Source organism: Vombatus ursinus, unplaced genomic scaffold (genome assembly GCF_900497805.2).
Source record: "Vombatus ursinus unplaced genomic scaffold, bare-nosed wombat genome assembly UNPS02014779.1, whole genome shotgun sequence".
Classification (NCBI taxonomy): domain Eukaryota; kingdom Metazoa; phylum Chordata; class Mammalia; order Diprotodontia; family Vombatidae; genus Vombatus; species Vombatus ursinus.
In genome coordinates this window covers 60,517,511-60,534,823 of record NW_020954557.1, presented here as the reverse complement: position 1 = coordinate 60,534,823, position 17,313 = coordinate 60,517,511, and the positions used below count along the sequence as shown (strand labels likewise).

The window sequence follows — 17,313 nt, the reverse complement described above, 5'->3', positions numbered from 1 at the left end:
TTCTTCTTCTTCTTCTTCTTCTTCTTCTTCTTCTTCTTCTTCTTCTTCTTCTTCTTCTTCTTCTTCTTCTTCTTCTTCTTCTTTGTCATTGTCTTCATCATAATCGTTGTCCTCGTGGTCATCATCTTCTTCTTCTTCGTCATCATCATCATCACCACCACAAGAGTTACTGGGCAAGATGGCCAAGTGTCTTGTGCATCCTAGGATCCTGTAATAAACAGAAGTCTCTGTTGTTGTTATCAGGAGGAGTCTGCTAGTGGTCATTTTTCTCTTTTTCCTCTGTGTGACTTCTCTAAACCCCTTATAAGGGTGTAGGGTCTCCATTGCCTCTTCCAATCCTTTTTCTTCTGAAGAATTTAGGAATAACAGCAAAACCCATTCAACCAAAATGGTAGAATTCCTTCCTTTACCTTTGGATGCCTTTTCTCTGACATCTGGACTGTACTTCAATCAATTATGTTTTATTTATGCTGGGAGCAGGGGAAGAGGGAGGGGCTCTCCACTGTGATTTCACTGGTATAGGGAAATCCCAGTGAGAAAATTCCCTCTCCCTATGCAGATCAGCACTTACTCAGTAATTTACAGTAACTCTCTTAGAGACTTTCTGGAGCATTGCACTGCTAAGTGATTTGCCCAGGGTCACAGAGACAATATGTGTAGGTAGAACTTGAACTCAGATCTTCCTTGCTCCTGGGTCAGTTCTCTATCCATTATTCCACACTGCCCACTCATCTGTGGCACTTAGTTATTCAAATGTTGGCAAATTAAAGCCACAGTCTTTTCTGATGACTGTATGGTATAGTGGAATGAGTACTGGGCTTTATGTCAAAAAGACCTAAGTTCAAATCCTGCCTCTTTCAATTGCTAGCTGTGTGACCCTGAGCAAGTCACATTCTTCATGAGCATCAGTTTTTTCACATGCAAACCAAGGATGATAATGCCTTTAGTACACACTTCTCAGAAGCCTGGTATATAAAACCCTTTTCAAACCTAAAAGGGCCAAATAACTATCAACTCTCTGACTAAGTTGCATGTATAGAGCTACTACCACTAGTGTTACATGGTCTGACACATACCCATCAAATATAAAACAGAAACTCACTCATGTCTAAGAGGAGAATCTCAAATCAAAAGGCCAAACGTATGTGTTGGAAAAGACAAGAACTATTAGAATCCAATTCTATCTGTGGCCATGAAGGCTCAGAATGAGGGAATAAAGCAAACCGTCAGGGTTTATTTTCTTTTGTTTTTAAAGAATCTAACCAGCCAAAGAAAAATTTTATTAATTTAAAGATGATTTCTCTGGCTTTTTCAACTTTTATACATCATAGAATAACGTAACTGATAAGAAAAAACCCTAGGCCTTCCAAGACTAGTGCTGAGACTCATATTTTCAATTTTAATGAATTTCTGATCACTGTATCTGCACATCTTTTAGACCTCACCTTTCTTTTTCTTTCTGGCTCTAACATAGGGCTCCAATGAAATGTTCTTATCTGGCATAACATTTCCTTTAGGAAGGAGTACAAGGATAAATGGCCCTCACCTACTTTTCCAGCACCATCTGTCATTACACCCTAATAACAAACCCTTCTATTTGTTCAGTGCTTTGCAGTTTACAAAGCACTTTTTTCATTCAATTTCACCACAACTCTGTGAGGCAGACAGGGTAAATATCACCCACATTTTACAAATGAGGAAACTGAAATTCACAGCAGCATTCAGTTTAATAAATTGGCCAAATCATGATTTGAACCCAAGTCTTTAGCTTCCTAGTTCACTGGTCCCTGTACTTCATTGACTCTATCATAAAATCAAGATATTCTCTTAAGGTCTTACCATCTACCAGATACATCATGCTCCCCCTCTGTGTCTTTGTTCCTGCGATGACCCAAACACTCCACTTACTCTCTCTCCTTTATTAGAAACCTTCCCTGAAAAACTTAACTATTAGCTAACCAAATTTTCAGGTAGTTAGGTGGGGCAATGGATAGAATGACAGGTCTGGAATGAGAAAGACTTATCTTCATGAGTTCAAATCTGGCCTCAGACACTTCCTAGTTATGTGACCCTGGACAAGTCACTTAACTCTATTTGCTTTAGTTTCCTCATCTGTAAAATGAGCTGCAGAAAGAAATGACAAACCACTCACTATCTTCATCAAGACAACCCCCAAATGGGGGCAGCTGGGTGGTGCAATGGATAGAGCATCAACCCTGGAGTCAGGAGGACCTGAGTTCAAATCCGGCCTCAGAGCCATAACACTTCCTAGCTGTGTGACTGGGCAAGTCACTTAACCCCAATTGCCTCACCAAAAACAAACAAAAAAACCAAACGGGGTCACAAAGAGTCAAATATGATTGAATAGCAATCAAATTTTCATCTCCTCAACAATATACACAATCTCCAAAAGACTCACGATGGAAAATGTCATCCACATCCAGAGAAAGAACTATGGAGTATGAATACAGATCGAAGCATATTACTTTCTCTTTTTTGTTTTTTCTTTCTCATAGTTTTTCCCTTTTGTTTTCTTCTTTCATAACATGACTAATGTGGAAATACGTTTAATATGTACATACATATATACAATCTATATGATATTATCTTTCTTTTATTTCTGCACTGCTTTTCAACTTTTTACTTAGTTATTCCACATAATAATTTTGAGGCAACAAAGCATATACATATGAAAATGTGATGTTTTGAATTTTGAAGGTTCATATCAAACAAAGCATACATATCTATAACTAACTTTACTACTTCAACTTCATTTGACACCAAGAATATTTTTTTCCTCAAAAGTATTCTAAGTCTTTTCTTCAAAGGCAAGGATAGTCTTGTAGGCAGATAAAGCATTTATTGATTGCTTACTATGTGCTAGGCACTTCATGGAGAGTTGAGGGAACAAATACAATCAAGAGAGTGCTTACCCTCAAGGATCTTATATTCTAGTAGCTGAAGACAATACAGACAGCAGGTGGGAGTTGGCATTGAGCAGGTGCCAGTGCAGCCCCAAAGCCAGGGGTACTCCAGGCACTGAAGCCCCTCAGGGATGGGGCCATGAAGAGCCCCTAGAGGGGTGGGAGAGGTTTGTGGGTAGGTCCACTTATGTTAAGCAAGAACTGGCTGTACTCCTGTTTATACTTACAATGTACAAACTACATGTGAATTCCTGAAAGTTAGTCACAATCACCCCAGTGAAACCTACAGCAGTATAAAGCCATCTAGATTGAAAAAAATAAATGAAAAACAGATTTCCAAGACTATGAAATGTCATTAGATGAGTAGCCTGTGTGGTTTTTCTATCTATACTTATCTTGGACAGTCATTGTTCTAACAACAAACTGGACCCCAAAGTGAGCAAGAGGAAGATATCAGACTAGATCCGATTTGGGAAACTGTTCAGTACTCTCAACAATCTCAAACTATTTGCCACCACAAAAAATCTCTTTTATGGCATATTCTCTGGATGATACTTTATGGCTCTGAATCATGGAATAATAGCATGATTTTGGAATAATCAAAATCACATATGATAGAAAGGGCAAAGGAAAGACATAGTGGATAAAAGTAGATCGCAGAATGTTAGCAATGATAATGCTTGAAAAGTAACATAAATAATATTGCAAAGATATATATGGCTAAAAAAAAAGAGGCAAATCAGTCATCTAGCAGGAATAAGAAACAACAGATGGATAGCACAAGCTGAGTGTTATGCTCATATACCCAAGAAATTAAAACAACCAGAAAAAAGCTTCCAGCATGGAAGTTTTTCAGAAATACATGAATAAGAGTAGTACAGGCTAAGAAGGCATAGATGACTTTCTATGTGTCCTAGTGGAGAAAGTATCCTCACAGATGAAATAATAGACCCACTAAAATATTCATATTTACTCAGAGGTAGACCAAATACTAGTAAGAGTTCATTTAATCCAATTTCTTCATTTAACCTGTGGGGAAACAGAAGCCCAAAGGTCAAGTGAATTACATCATTAGTGGTATCAGAGGCAGAATGATTAGAATACAGATCTATAAACTCCTAATCCAGTATTCTTTCTCCCATGCCTTTCCTGTTTTGATTGGGTAGAAGTGAAGAAATCACAGGGGTTCTGGACACCTGAAAGATCTCCACCAAAGGGAAAAAGGTTTATAAAGAAGAAGCTGGGAAGAAAAGAAAAGCTTCGTTTTCAGTTGGAGCCATTAACCTTCAAATAGACTGACAAACAGAAACTATATTCTCTAGTTAATATGTACCTAAAGATGTTTATTGAATTTTTTTTGTCATATAGTCTCAAATTCTGACAACTTGCTTCATATGATTTATTAAGTTTGGAAGGCTGTTTTTGTTTCATAAAATAGCTAACTTCATGTGAAGGAGTTTCATTTCTAGGGGATTTGTTAATTGAGTTATTATGACAGCTTGGTCATTTTAGTACACGAGCCTTCTATTTTCCCTTCACTATAAACATATACCTTCACTTATTTTTCCTTACTTTTCTAACAAACTTTCTTTGGAAAATTGCTTAGAGTTACCATTAAGAGGTAAATACTGCGTTCTTCCTTCACCCTTTTCAATGCCTCTGGCAACATAGTTAATTCATTTCAACAAGCAATTATTAAGCAAGACACTGTGCTCAGTATAGGGTGTTTGTTTTTCAATCATTTCAATCATGTGCAACTCTTCATGACCCCATTTGAAATTTTCTTGGCAAAGAAACTGGAATGGTTTGCCATTTCCTTCTTCAGCTCATTTTATAGATGAGGAACCTGAGGCAAACAAGGTTAAGTGACTTGCCCAGGATCACACAACTAGTAAGTGTCTGAGACCAGATTTGAACTCCGGTCCTCCCGACTCCAGACCTGGTCCTCTAGCCACTTCACCAACTATATGCTCTATGGGACAAACAGATTCAGAAACAAAAACAAAACAAAACAAAACAAAAAACAGTCCCTACCCTCAAGGAGATACTAGAAAGACACAACTTATATATAGATAAGTATAGTACAAGCAAAATTGAGGAAAGAAAGTGCACTAACACTTGGCAGAGGAATTAGAGAATCTTCAAAGAAGATGTGACACCTCAGAAAGAAAACAAAGATTCTGAGATTGAGTACATCAGAGGTTCCCAAACTTATTTGGCCTACCACACCCTTTTCAAAAAAAAAAAATTACTCAGTGTTCCCCTGGAAATCTGCTTTCTTTAACCTTTTAACGGGGTTAATTTTTTTAATTTGCATCATTTAAAAATACATAAAACTTTTGCTTAAATGACACATCCTAAATTTAACAATTTATTGTAAATTTGTGGGGTTTTTCTTGCATTGAAATTTTGAAGAAACAATATTGTGTCATGTAACCATAAAGTATTGTACTATAAACAAGTCATTACATGCACATATTCCTGCCAACACATGACGGACTTCCTGACAATACACAACATGCTCATCTGCCAACACTTGTTTGTTAAGACCTGTCTGCAGACTTGACCACTGATTGGTTATAACTTGCATTTTGTGTGTTTATTTGGAAAATAATGTAATCACTACAACTTTAACTCTGTTACGCAACAGATGAAACATGTACGAACAATTTTTTAAAACTCTCTTCTTTTCTTATGCTTCCACCGCCTCCTTATTTTTGTTCAATACTCCCTAATTGCACCCAAGGATCCAACCCCTGACCCTGATCGTTCCAGCACCCCCAGGGGGTGGTATCACCCACTTTGGGAACTATGGGGTAGATCAAGAAGACAGTTTCAGGCATGGGGGACAGTTTGTGCAGATACGTTAACCTAACAAATGAAGTGTTAAGTTCAGAGAAAGCTCATAACCCAGTCATGAAGATGAGTAATATGAAATAAGACTGGACAGGTAAGTGGGATCCAAAACACCAGTGTTGCTTAATGGCAGGCTAAAGAGTTTGTGCTTTATTCTATGGCAAAGCAAAGCCATTGAAGTTTTTTGAGCAAAGTAGTAACATTATTAGACAAAGGTCTTAGGAAAATTATTTTGGCAGTTATGTAGAGGATGAATTAGTAACAAGAAAGACTAGAAGCAGAAATACCAGTCAAGTAGTTTTTAATCTTTAATCTTCATTTTAATTTTCAGTTCCAAATTCTCTCTCTCCCTCCACCTCCTTCCATACCCATTGAGAAGGCAAGCAATATGATACCCATTATGCATAAGTCATGCTAAACATAGTTCTACATTAGCTATATTGTAGGGGAGGAGAGGGAAACAGAAAAAGTAAAGTGAAAAAATATACTTCAATCTGCACTCAGACTTCATCAATTCTTTCTCTGGAAGTGAATAACATTTTTCATCATGCATCCTTTGGAATTACTGTGGATCTAATCTATTCCACTAATCAACTACTCTATTTCTTATTCAGTACTAGATTGTTTTGATGATTACCACTTTGTACTATAGTTTGAGATCTGGTACTACTAAGCTGCCTTCCTTCACATTTTTTTCCCATTGATTCCCTTAATATTCTTGATCTTTTCTTCTTCCAGATGAATTCTGTTATTTTTTTCTAGCTGTATAAAATGATTCTTTGGTAGTTTGATTCATATGATACTGAACAATTAAATTAATTTGGGTAGCATTATCATTTTTATTATATTAGCTTGGCCTATCTATGAGCAATTAACATTTCTTCAATTATTTAGATCTGTCTTTTTTGTGTAAAGTGTGATTTGTAATTTTGTTTTTATAGTCACTGTCTTCTTCTGAGTTTGTGCCTTTACCTTCCCTGTCACCATAGTAACTTTTTATGGTCAGGTTCTTTTTTGTTGTTGTTGTTTGCTCATTTTTACAGCCTATTTCTTAACTTCAGAAATTGTGATAGATTTGGGGTCTGCTCTTACCATTGCGGGGTGGGGTTACTATCCTAAACCTTAGGCTTTTATGTCCTGCTGTTTTCATAGCGAAGTCTGGGGGCCTGTAAGTTTTCAGTATTTTGGAGGTGGTGTGATCTAGGGATAGGTGTGGTCAATGCTCTCCTGGTCTACACCCTGGTCCTTGATAAGGACCTCTATTCATTCATGATCACAACTCCTCTCCACCCTGGAACTATAATCTGTACCCAGGTGGGGCCTCTGTTTCCTTGCAACTTGCAAGATCTCCTCTCTGCCCTGGAAAGCAAACCCAGGATTGGTAATGGGTAATGGAATTGCCAAGTGGTCCCCGGTCTTGCACTCAGTGTTAGTATAGTGATTCCCTATAAACTTTCTGACCAGGTGCTCAATTCCCTTACAGCTAGGCACTGAGTACTTCTGGTAACCCGAATGAGGTTGCTCCTACCTCCAGTGCCCACAGCCCCTGCAATTTTGGCTGTACTATATCTAACCCCAACCACAGTGTCCAAAGACCTTTTTTTCTGTCCTCCTAAGGTCTTCTGGGCAGGAAAAAAATGGTTCACTGTGACTTTTTGTTGTTTATGGTTCTTAGAATTCAATTTGATGCACTTTTAAATGTTGTTTACAGGGAAATTTGGGGAGAGCCCAGAACAAATGCTCACTTCACTCTACCATCTTGGTTCTGCCCTATCAATCAGATAGCTTTTATAGTTATCCAGACGAGATGTTAGGATCTGAACTAGAATTGTGGCTACCATGTGAATGGAAAGAAGGGGAGAGATATGAGAAATGCTGTGAAGGCAGAACGAATAAGATTTGGCAAATGACTGGTTGTATAAATGAACAGAGGAATCCTAGGATGTGAAGCTTAGCTTGATGGTGTCTTCAACAAAAATCAGAAAGTTTTGATGGAGGCAGGCTTAGTGGGATAGATAATTAGTATTGTGTTGAAAAGATTGATCTTGAGATGTCTATGGACATTCAGAAGGGAATATTTTGCAGACCATTGTTAATACATGACTGGAGTTCAAAGAAGAGAATGGGGCTGGATAATATATGCTTGGAAATCAAGATAATATTGGCACCTATGGAAACTGATGAGATCACCAAAAGAGAAATTGGAGAGAGGGAAGAGAAAGGATCAAACTGGATGGTCTATTGGTTTTGATCCAATGTGGCATTTCTTATGTTTTGGGGTAAAGCCATTGACATTCTAGATAACACAGAAAATTAACAAATTCACACATGAACAAATCATTCAGCATTATACTGGCAATTTACAGAAATATGTCATCCCTAGAAATGAACCAAAGCATTACACACCTTTTGGAATATTTCAGTATGAAAATTCTAATAGAAATTTTTTGCTCCAATTATATACATCTCACAATATAAAGAAATAAAACAACATTCTGTTTTCACTATAAGCTCGAACTGAGATAGGTTGCATGCAATAAATGACATGAGCCCAGTATTTATTTGGTAATTCTGATTTCCTTTGGAAAATAACAAAATTTTTGCCTTAATTTGTAAATTAATCTTTGAAAAGTATTTCTTGTCTAAGACAGAGCTAAAGTGGATAGGGGATATTTTTGACAATTTTTAATACGGAAAATATTTAACCTATTACTTCATATAAATTATTTTAAAAAGACAACCCCTTTATTATGCAATTGAATCCTATGAAAATTAAAATTAGCTCACAGATATCTACAGAACTCAGGAGTGTAAAACAGTTTTCTTTTAAGAAAGAAAATAAGATGGTCACTGATTACCTGTGTATGGCTTTTAAATGTTGCTCAATCTTAGCAAGTTTCTTCCAATATTCCTCTGTAAATTTAAAAAACTCCTTAAGGATTGAAGATTTCAAATCAGGATACGGGCATCTCAAAGTTTGTAACTCTAAAGGGAGTTCATGAGACTCATTTTTTTCTTCTGAAGGATGAGTTAATGCCTGCAAAGGAACCCTTTATCATTTATTTAATACAAATGAGTTAATTTGTTTCATGTTAATCCCATTCATAATTGAAGTGTTATCTCCAGTATACTTACTTTTATTCCAGAATCTGTAAGCTCCTGTTCCAAAAGCATTTGTTCATGGGCAAGTCTTCTAGAAATAGTCTTCAACTGTTTCTTTACTAATTCAACCTATTTGATATTTAGTACAATTTAATTATTATAGTTTTATCAATGATATGATGATACATCTAACTATAAATGAATATATAGAGACAGAGAGTTGCCCTCAGAGCTAGGACAACCTGGCTTCAAGATCTGCCTCCCTGGGCAAACTGCTTAACCTCTCAGTGAATCCAGACAACCTCCTAAGACTATAAACTGTCATTTACATTAGTAGTAGTAGTAGTAGTAGTAGTGCATTAATACTAATGCACACATTAGGAGTTTTCTTACAAAGGACTTCTTTACGTTAATGAAATCATAGGTCTAGATGAAATATATACATATATGCTTCAAATATATGCATATATTCATATGCAAAATATACATGCAGAAATATGTATGCACACATACATATATATCTTGTATATATAAATAACATGGCATATATGCATGCACATGCATTGACATACATGCATACATATTCACAAACAATGGCATTAGGAACCACTGCTATGAAACATGAGATTTGTAAGAGAAGAAACAGGCAGTTAGGCGGCACAGACTCATCTTCCTGAGTTCAAATCTGGCCCCAGACACTTACTAGGTATATGACCCTGAGCAAATCACTTAACTCTATTTGCCTCAGTTCCTCATTTGTAAAATGAGCTGGAGAAGTAAATGGCAAACCATTCCAGTGTCTTTGCCAAGAAAACCCCAAAAGGGGTCACAAGGAGTTGGCCACAACTGAAAAACAACTGAACAATAAAGAGAAGAAACAAAAAGGAACTTGGGAACAGGATATAGTAGCACATCAAGTGATTCTCAAAGATGCTTCTGGACACAGGAACCAAAAGTGGGACTTACATTCACGTACAATGTTTATGAAAGTTCCCAGCAGAATCCAGGTTATGCTGCAGCAAAACCTAGCAGAACTGTTTTGCTACTAGCAAAACAGACCAAGAGTTGAGGATGAAGGAGTGGGGTGGGAGTAATCCACTCTTAAATATTCACTACTGCCAATCAATTATTTCCACCTCCATTTTCTGCATGGATTTCCAGTTATAACCCCCGGGCTTCTATTTGCATGGAATATCTGTGCAGCCAAACATTTGTGTTTTGTTTTATGTCTCTTTGTCCTATTCAGCTATAGTGCATATAAACAAGGGTGAAGGAACTTCTAGGTGTCCTGTAGTACAGGTAACCATCTAATGCATGCTCTGGAATCCAGGAACAACTACCTAATTTCAAAATCTCTAGAGATTCCACAATTTCCTGAAGTATAACTAGATGCCTCTATTTTGAATGTCAGTATAGAAGAAAAAGATACCTGTATTAAGTTGTTCTAATCACAGACAAAAATATAAACCAGCATTTTTCAAATGTAAGTACAAGTCCTAACCTCTTCTATCATCTTGTGTGCATCAAGCACATTTTCGGATGAGGATGGGTCTGAAGTATCATACAGCAACTCAGATTTACATTTCAGATCTTCCTTCAACTGGCAGATAGGTTCTAGTACATTCTGTAGATATTTATCCCAGTCTTCTGATAATGCAAGTTCTATAAGAAAAAGACAAAATTCCCTCAATGAAATTCACAGGGATGTTTTGCCAAGTTTCCTTTCAGAAAGAAGAAGCCGAAATTCAATTTTATTTTGTGATTGTCCTGGTAAAAACAAACAGAAATGTATATTTTTTTCAATGAATACATGAAGTGACCATGAGTAGGGTGAAAATGAGTTCCTCCTAAAAATAATATAAGAAAATTCTCACCAAAATCCTTGAGGTTGAAAAGAAATTCATTTTCAGTGTTCTCTTCGTCAAGAAAACTTCTAATTTCAGATTCTGTTTTACATCTGAAATGGAAAAAAAATTAGAACAATTTTTAAAATACAACCAGATAGAATTTTTAAAATCCTGTTAAAAATACAATATATATAATGTGCTTTGATTAATTCTACAATAATTCTAAATATGACTTTTATTTATATTATTAATATTACTTATATATTTGCACTTGATTTTAAAGGCCCTTTAAGTCGATTAATGCTAAAAAAAAAAGCAAAGTATCTACTATTTACATTCAATAACTTGCTGAGTAAAATTTATCCAGATTTCAATGGAAATCCTGGGATATACTAGTTTATCTTCATGCCCTAAGGCATGATGGTGATGGTGACGATGATGATGATGTTAAAGTCTGAGATAAAATCTCAAGTACAGAATAAAAAATAAGCAAATTCTTGCTTGTCCTTTGTTTTCAAAGAGAACCAATGACCTCAGAGGGTGATGACTTGTATGTGAATTGGATTTAAGTGAAGCAGAGTTGCACAATGTCATCAACCTCTTCCAGAGTCATTGAAGTCCAATGGCAAGAAAAAGTCAGGAGGACTAGCAGTAGCTCAGGATGCAGTAGATGACATTGGAGTTTTCAATGTCTGACCAAGCACTAAGCACTCTACAGCACCTGCTTCAGCCACCTTCATGGCTGTTGGAACAAATTGTTCTTATCCACCCATTTTGCTAAGAAAAGTCTTCACATGCTTGGAGTAGATATCCCCCTAAATCACTGACAGTTCTGAGGTCTGTTGATTACCCTCAACCTAGTTTAGCCTGTCTTTGGAGACAGTTTTGCTGAGGTGTGGCTGCTGCACATGTTACAGTTTCTTGGAGCCACAGGTGAGAGTTGGTGGACAGGTGGACACCAAAAGTGGATGAGTAGCTCTCACACCCCTGAACACCCCATAAACCTCATTAACAATTAAAATTTGTATTGCCAAGCACTCTGCAAATATAAAGGAATTATTATTTCTTTTCAGCAACTCAGGATTGATTAGTAGTATGCTTCCAGTATCAGAGCTCTGAATTAGGCACAGATTGCTTAAAAATGGGATCAAGCCAAACAATCAGTCTGCAGCAGGATCAGGGTGACAATTATTCCTAAAGGCTGACATGCACCAGAGCTTAAGTTAGTTCATTGGTTAATCTACCCTAGAGGCAGAAGTCTCCTTTAAAATGCCTTAAAAATGAATGGCATAGGGGCAGCTAGGTGGCGCAGATAGAGCTCTGGCCTTGAAGTCAGCAGGACCTGACTTCAAATCTGATCTCAGACACACAACACACAACATGTACTAGCTGTGTGACCGTGGGCAAGTCACTTAACCCCAATTGCCTAGCCAAAAAAAAAAAGTAAAAAATAAAATGAATGGCATCTGACACCCATATAGAAGCTTACATTTGCAAAGAGCTTTCACATTTTTTTTTATTTGATCCACACAACAAACTTTTGAGGTAAGAACCAGGAAAAATTTTTCCACTTCAAAAAAAGAAAAAAGATAAATTTTTTAAAAATGATAAAAAACGGCACCGTTCCTAATCTTAATCCTGAATTGTTTAGGATGAAAGAATGCAGCCTAGAAGAGAGCTCCATTTGAGCTTTAGCTCATTCAGAGCTCTCCTTGATTTAATGAGTCTTGTTTTAGTCTTCCCTGCCTGCCTAGAACTTTGACAATCCAGACTTATTCGACAATGAATCTTGGAGACTTTAAGGAAGCCAACTAAGAAGAAATGGCTGTGAACAGGAGGCTGTGAGGACATACAGCTATTCATTATTCCCTGCAAGAGAATAGCCTTGGGGCCAGCATTAGTTGTTGTGAAAGTTGGAAACCATCCTCCAAAACAAAACAAAACAAAAAACCCACAGATGAAGAGCTAATGTTTGTGTAAACTGTGTGGGAGTCTAAAACTGATTGTGGCATTGAAAGAGCAGTTTAGTAGTTGTGTAGAAAGAGAAAGAAACTCAGAAGAACAAGGTGATGTAACTTGGAGAAATATTTGACCATGAGGACTTGGAAACAGTGACTGAGAGAGTAGTCAGTATTTATAGGAGAGAAAAAAAGAGGGCAAATGCCCAAGCGAAATGGTAAGTACCAGGGCAAATAAGGAGCTGGTGCATCTCTGCTTTGCACTGAACACGGGTTTGAGAGGGAGTAAATGTGGAGAGAGGGCAGCAACTTTGATTCTAAGTCACTTCTTATCCCTATGAACTCTTCACCAGCAGCAGGAGCTGAATTTGGTCCTCCAATGAAGACAGGAACTTTGCCTATTGGGGCAGTATTCAAAGAAATGTCCCATAATGTTGTTCCTCCTCCACCACCAGTGATTCAAGTACTTTCTTGAGGCTTCTCCCAGCCTCTAGATAAGTTGTCTGGTGCGGCCCTAGTCACAGAGTGGGTGCAGGTATTTACTACCAACCTCAAAAAGACTCAGCAGGAGTTTTGAAAAGCAGACTGCTTGTACCAACACAAGGCTAACCTGAGGAGTGAGGATTGAAGACAGAGGATTGAGATCCTGAAGGGCACTTGTTTACCAACATGGAGGAATATGTGCCTAACAAAAGAGCTGGAAATGTGTTCAGTAGCTTAGAGGCCTGTTGTCCCAGCTCATTGTTAAGACCTGTTATATTTTTCCAAGGAGGACAGACCGTGGCATCTTCGATTTAGGGTTAAAGATTCCCTCCATCTAGTTCAAATCCTTCATTTTACATATGAGGAAACTGAAGTCTGAGAGGCTGGGTAACCCGGCCAAGGCCTCATAGTCCACAAGTGGCAAAGCAAGGACTCAAACCTTCATCCCCTGACTCGAGGTCCCAGGTGCTTTCCACTGCACAACTAAAGAGGAAGCAGCAATGCTGGTAATTGCAGTGACCAAGAAATGGCTTTGAAAGGAATCCCTAAGCCAGGCTAGGAACTAATGGCTCATACCAACCATGGGTCTAAGGAAAAGATCAACAGAGCAGGGAAGCCTAGGCCCAAGGACCAGAGGAGGGGCCAACACTGAAGCACAAAGATATGGCATAGAGGAACAAAACTATACGGTGCCCTTCACTGTTACTGAGAGCCATGAGAACTGTGTAAGTCCAGAGGAGGTCAACTTCATGTTCTCTGCCTCAACCTGAGGGTGGCACTGCAAAGCTGGAACAACTCTATAGATCCCTGAGGATGGTGGGCTACTTGGCTCCCTAGTACAGAATAAGAAAGGTATAGTGAAAAACATCAGTGTGTTTGAAAGGGATCTAGGTGATTTAGGGGACTGTAAGCTCAATATGAGTCAGCATGTGATGCAGCAATCCCCCTATCGAGATGCAGCTAGATGGTACAGTGAGATAGAAGGACCTGAAGTTAGGAAGACCTGATTTCAAATCTGGCCTCTGACCCTTAACTGGCTATGTAACCTTGGAGAAGTTACTTAACTTCTGTTTGCCTCCATTTCATCATCTGTACAATGGGGATAATAATAGCACTTACCCCTGAAGGTTATTGAGAGGATAAAATGAGATAAATTGGTTAAACACTTTACAAATCTTAAAGTGCTATATAAATGCTATTTTATCATCATCATCCTTTTTCAGAATAATATTATGAAAGGAATAATATTCTTGTTCCTTTAATAATCATATTATTACAGTTATAAGAATGTGATAGGCTATCTGTACACTGATGGTTAAACCGCATCTGGATAACTGTGTTTCATTCTGGGCATCATAATTTAAGGAGGACACCTTAAGCTGGGCAGCAACCAGAGAAGGACAGCCAAGATAGTGAAGAGCCTTGGGTTCGTGTCATATAAGAATAGATCAAAGGAAATTGGATAGTTTAGCCTGGAGAAGAGGGGATGTGATAGCTGTCTTTAAGTGTTTGAGGGGCTCCTATGTGAAGGACAGATTAAATTTGTCATATCTGACTGCAGAGGACAGAACAAAGAGCTGTGGAGGAAAGTTACAAAGAGGCAAATTTAATTTGATTTAGGAAAACTTGATGTAAGATTTCCTACAGATTTGAGTTGCCCAAAAGTAGAACGGACTGCCTTGGAGGAAGTAGGCAGATGCCTCTCATTAGAGGTCATCTAGAAGAGTTTCCCAAGGCATACAGGAGAATAAACTTATTACATAGCAAAGAATACAGAAAGGACCCATAACCAAGCCCACAGATAATTAAGAAAAGTTTGTCCTTGGCAGACCTACTTTCTCTAAGCATTTGGGGGCCACAGCTGGTTTGGAGGCACCCCCCACATCCCCACCTCTTGTCAAGCTAGTTACAGTGAGGATTCTTCTTTAGTTATGAATCAGACTGATTGGTTCCTGGGATCCCTTACTCTAAAATTCTATAATTCTGTTAATACTAAGTTCTCTTCCCATATTGGGGCAGGGGAAGGTATCTCCAACCCAGCTATGGTTCCCCCAGATCTTAGAGAAAATAGGTCTACATAGGGAGAAACTTTCCTTAACTATCTACAGGTTTGACAAGGGTCCTTTCTGTATTCTTTGCTATGTAATAAATTTATTCTCTGTAACCCTTGAGAGTCTCAATTGCTTGTAATAGAAAAATGAATAACCCCCAAGGCAGAGGTCAAAACAACTCATACCAGTTATTTTTAAAGATGACTTCTAGGTAGGGACAAACATAAACCAAGGGAGATTATTCACTGTTGAGAAAACTCTGAGATACAAACTGGAGTCTGGTTGAGTGTAGAGCTTCAGTGATGGCTCCAAAGTTATAATCTTATAACACTTTTTTGAATCAGGCATTGTCTGGGCTCTTAATATTCTGTTTGGGGCAAAGAGTAGCCAGGCACTGATGACCTAGGGCATGAAGAATGTACTGCTGTGCACGGCAGTAGGATTCCAGTAACACTGGCTTGTCATGAAGGCAGCTTCTCTTCTCTCTGTCACTCTGGAGGCAGTGGTGGAATCAGTGCAAAGCTTAGGGAAGGAACTTGGATTTCAAACATTCATTGCTAGCTTCTTAGAGTGACAAAATCCCCTAGGGCAGGTCATAGCACCTACTTCTCCAAATTTTGGCAATCCCATGGTCATTTCCCCTGCTGTATTCCAGGGGAAGAGCAGTGATACTGTAGTGCTTTGGGGAGGGTGCTGCTTGGTATTTAAAATACAATACTGCACATTTGCAACCAAGTAGATGGCCTTTGGCTAGCAAAATCTCAGCATTCTGAAGTAAAGTTAGGTATTCTAATAAGGCCTGGGTTTCTACATCATCAGTGTGCTAAGGCTCTTTATTGGGGCACCTAAAAAAATTCAGGAATCTGAGAACTATTTGGGACTAGGAGGAGGTGGTCTTGATACAGATGCTGAAAAGTGGGTTGAGTGAGAAATTACAATACTGATACTGCCAACCTGACAGATCTGAAGGACAGGCACATATAATTGGCTGACAGGCTAAAATATCAAAGCAGCATAGGACCAAAAGGACTATGTAGGTAGTCTAGGGACCAATCAAGGATATAGACCATACAACTAGAGGTAACAGGTACTTCAGTGCTAGTACCATGGGACAAGCCATGGCTAATTCTTTCAATACAAAACTGTGGTTATCAGGTCCACCACATAGTTGAACCTGGGATTAGGGGAGATTGTGGAGAGGCAGAAGAGGAAATGGCTTAGAAGAAGTCAGATCTAGGTGCTTATGGCATGGCCAGTCCAGGTCAATGTTTTTCGTATGGGAGCCTCCCACATTGGCTGACTGACTGGCCTCATTGGTGCTAACTGTACCTTACCTAAATGGGAGATCTGAGCAATGACGTGGCTCCAAACCAGGCTTTGAGGAGTGGAATAGATACCCTCCCCATGTTTATTCTTTTGTGTAGCATTCCCTTTGATCTGTCTGCTTCCTTACTTTCCCCCCATCCCAAGTTGTGCGAAGCAGCAGCAAGTGTGCCACAGGAATTGGCATGACAAACCTACAAGAGAAGGTTCTGTACAGTAATGGTTGAGTCAGACAGGGGCTCGAGCAGAATTGCAGTACTGCTCATTGTTGGGCCCCGCTGCTGAGTGCATTCACCTTGCTCAATGATGAGCTAAGTAAAGCCAGAATCAGTCACAACTCCCTGCCAGCAACAGGCCTGTCAAGACTAGAAAAAGTACTGCTCTTCATGAGTCCCAGTTCACAATGGATCCTGTGTTCCAGGACTGTAAGAGGTCCTAGGTTCCTGGTTCCTGAGTCTTCAGTAATATACTGGCCCTCCTGGAAGTGTGAGTAAAACACAAAATGGGAAACTACTTGTTTTATTTGCATTCCATTGCCTGCTATCAGGTGTGTGGGTGTGGGGTTTCAGAAAGATGACCTGTGTGTTTCCTACAACTTCTCAGTTCCAAGCACATTGTCTAGGAACTGCAGAAGGCAAGGAGAGGTTACAGGTGCACCACTGAAAAGGGGATGTTTTATTATTCAGTGTTTTATTTTTATTTCTCATTGTTTTGTTGATTCTAAGCCAAAAGGAAAGTACATGCTGTATCCCAAGTATGCCCATCTTTC

General features: G+C 38.6%; 1 protein-coding gene across 1 annotated transcript in view; it reads right to left on the bottom strand.

The window, feature by feature from the left end:
• The window catches only part of LOC114045630 (coiled-coil domain-containing protein 148-like), a 194,003-nt gene that overhangs the window by 161,275 nt on the left and 15,415 nt on the right, over positions 1-17,313 (bottom strand). The window contains exons 4-7 of the mRNA XM_027865705.1: positions 10,757-10,839; positions 10,384-10,544; positions 8,916-9,011; positions 8,639-8,817 (exon numbers count right to left, since the gene is read on the bottom strand). Of these exons, the coding sequence (XP_027721506.1) occupies positions 8,639-8,817; positions 8,916-9,011; positions 10,384-10,544; positions 10,757-10,839 (519 nt within the window). The remainder of the gene's footprint in view (positions 1-8,638; positions 8,818-8,915; positions 9,012-10,383; positions 10,545-10,756; positions 10,840-17,313) is intronic.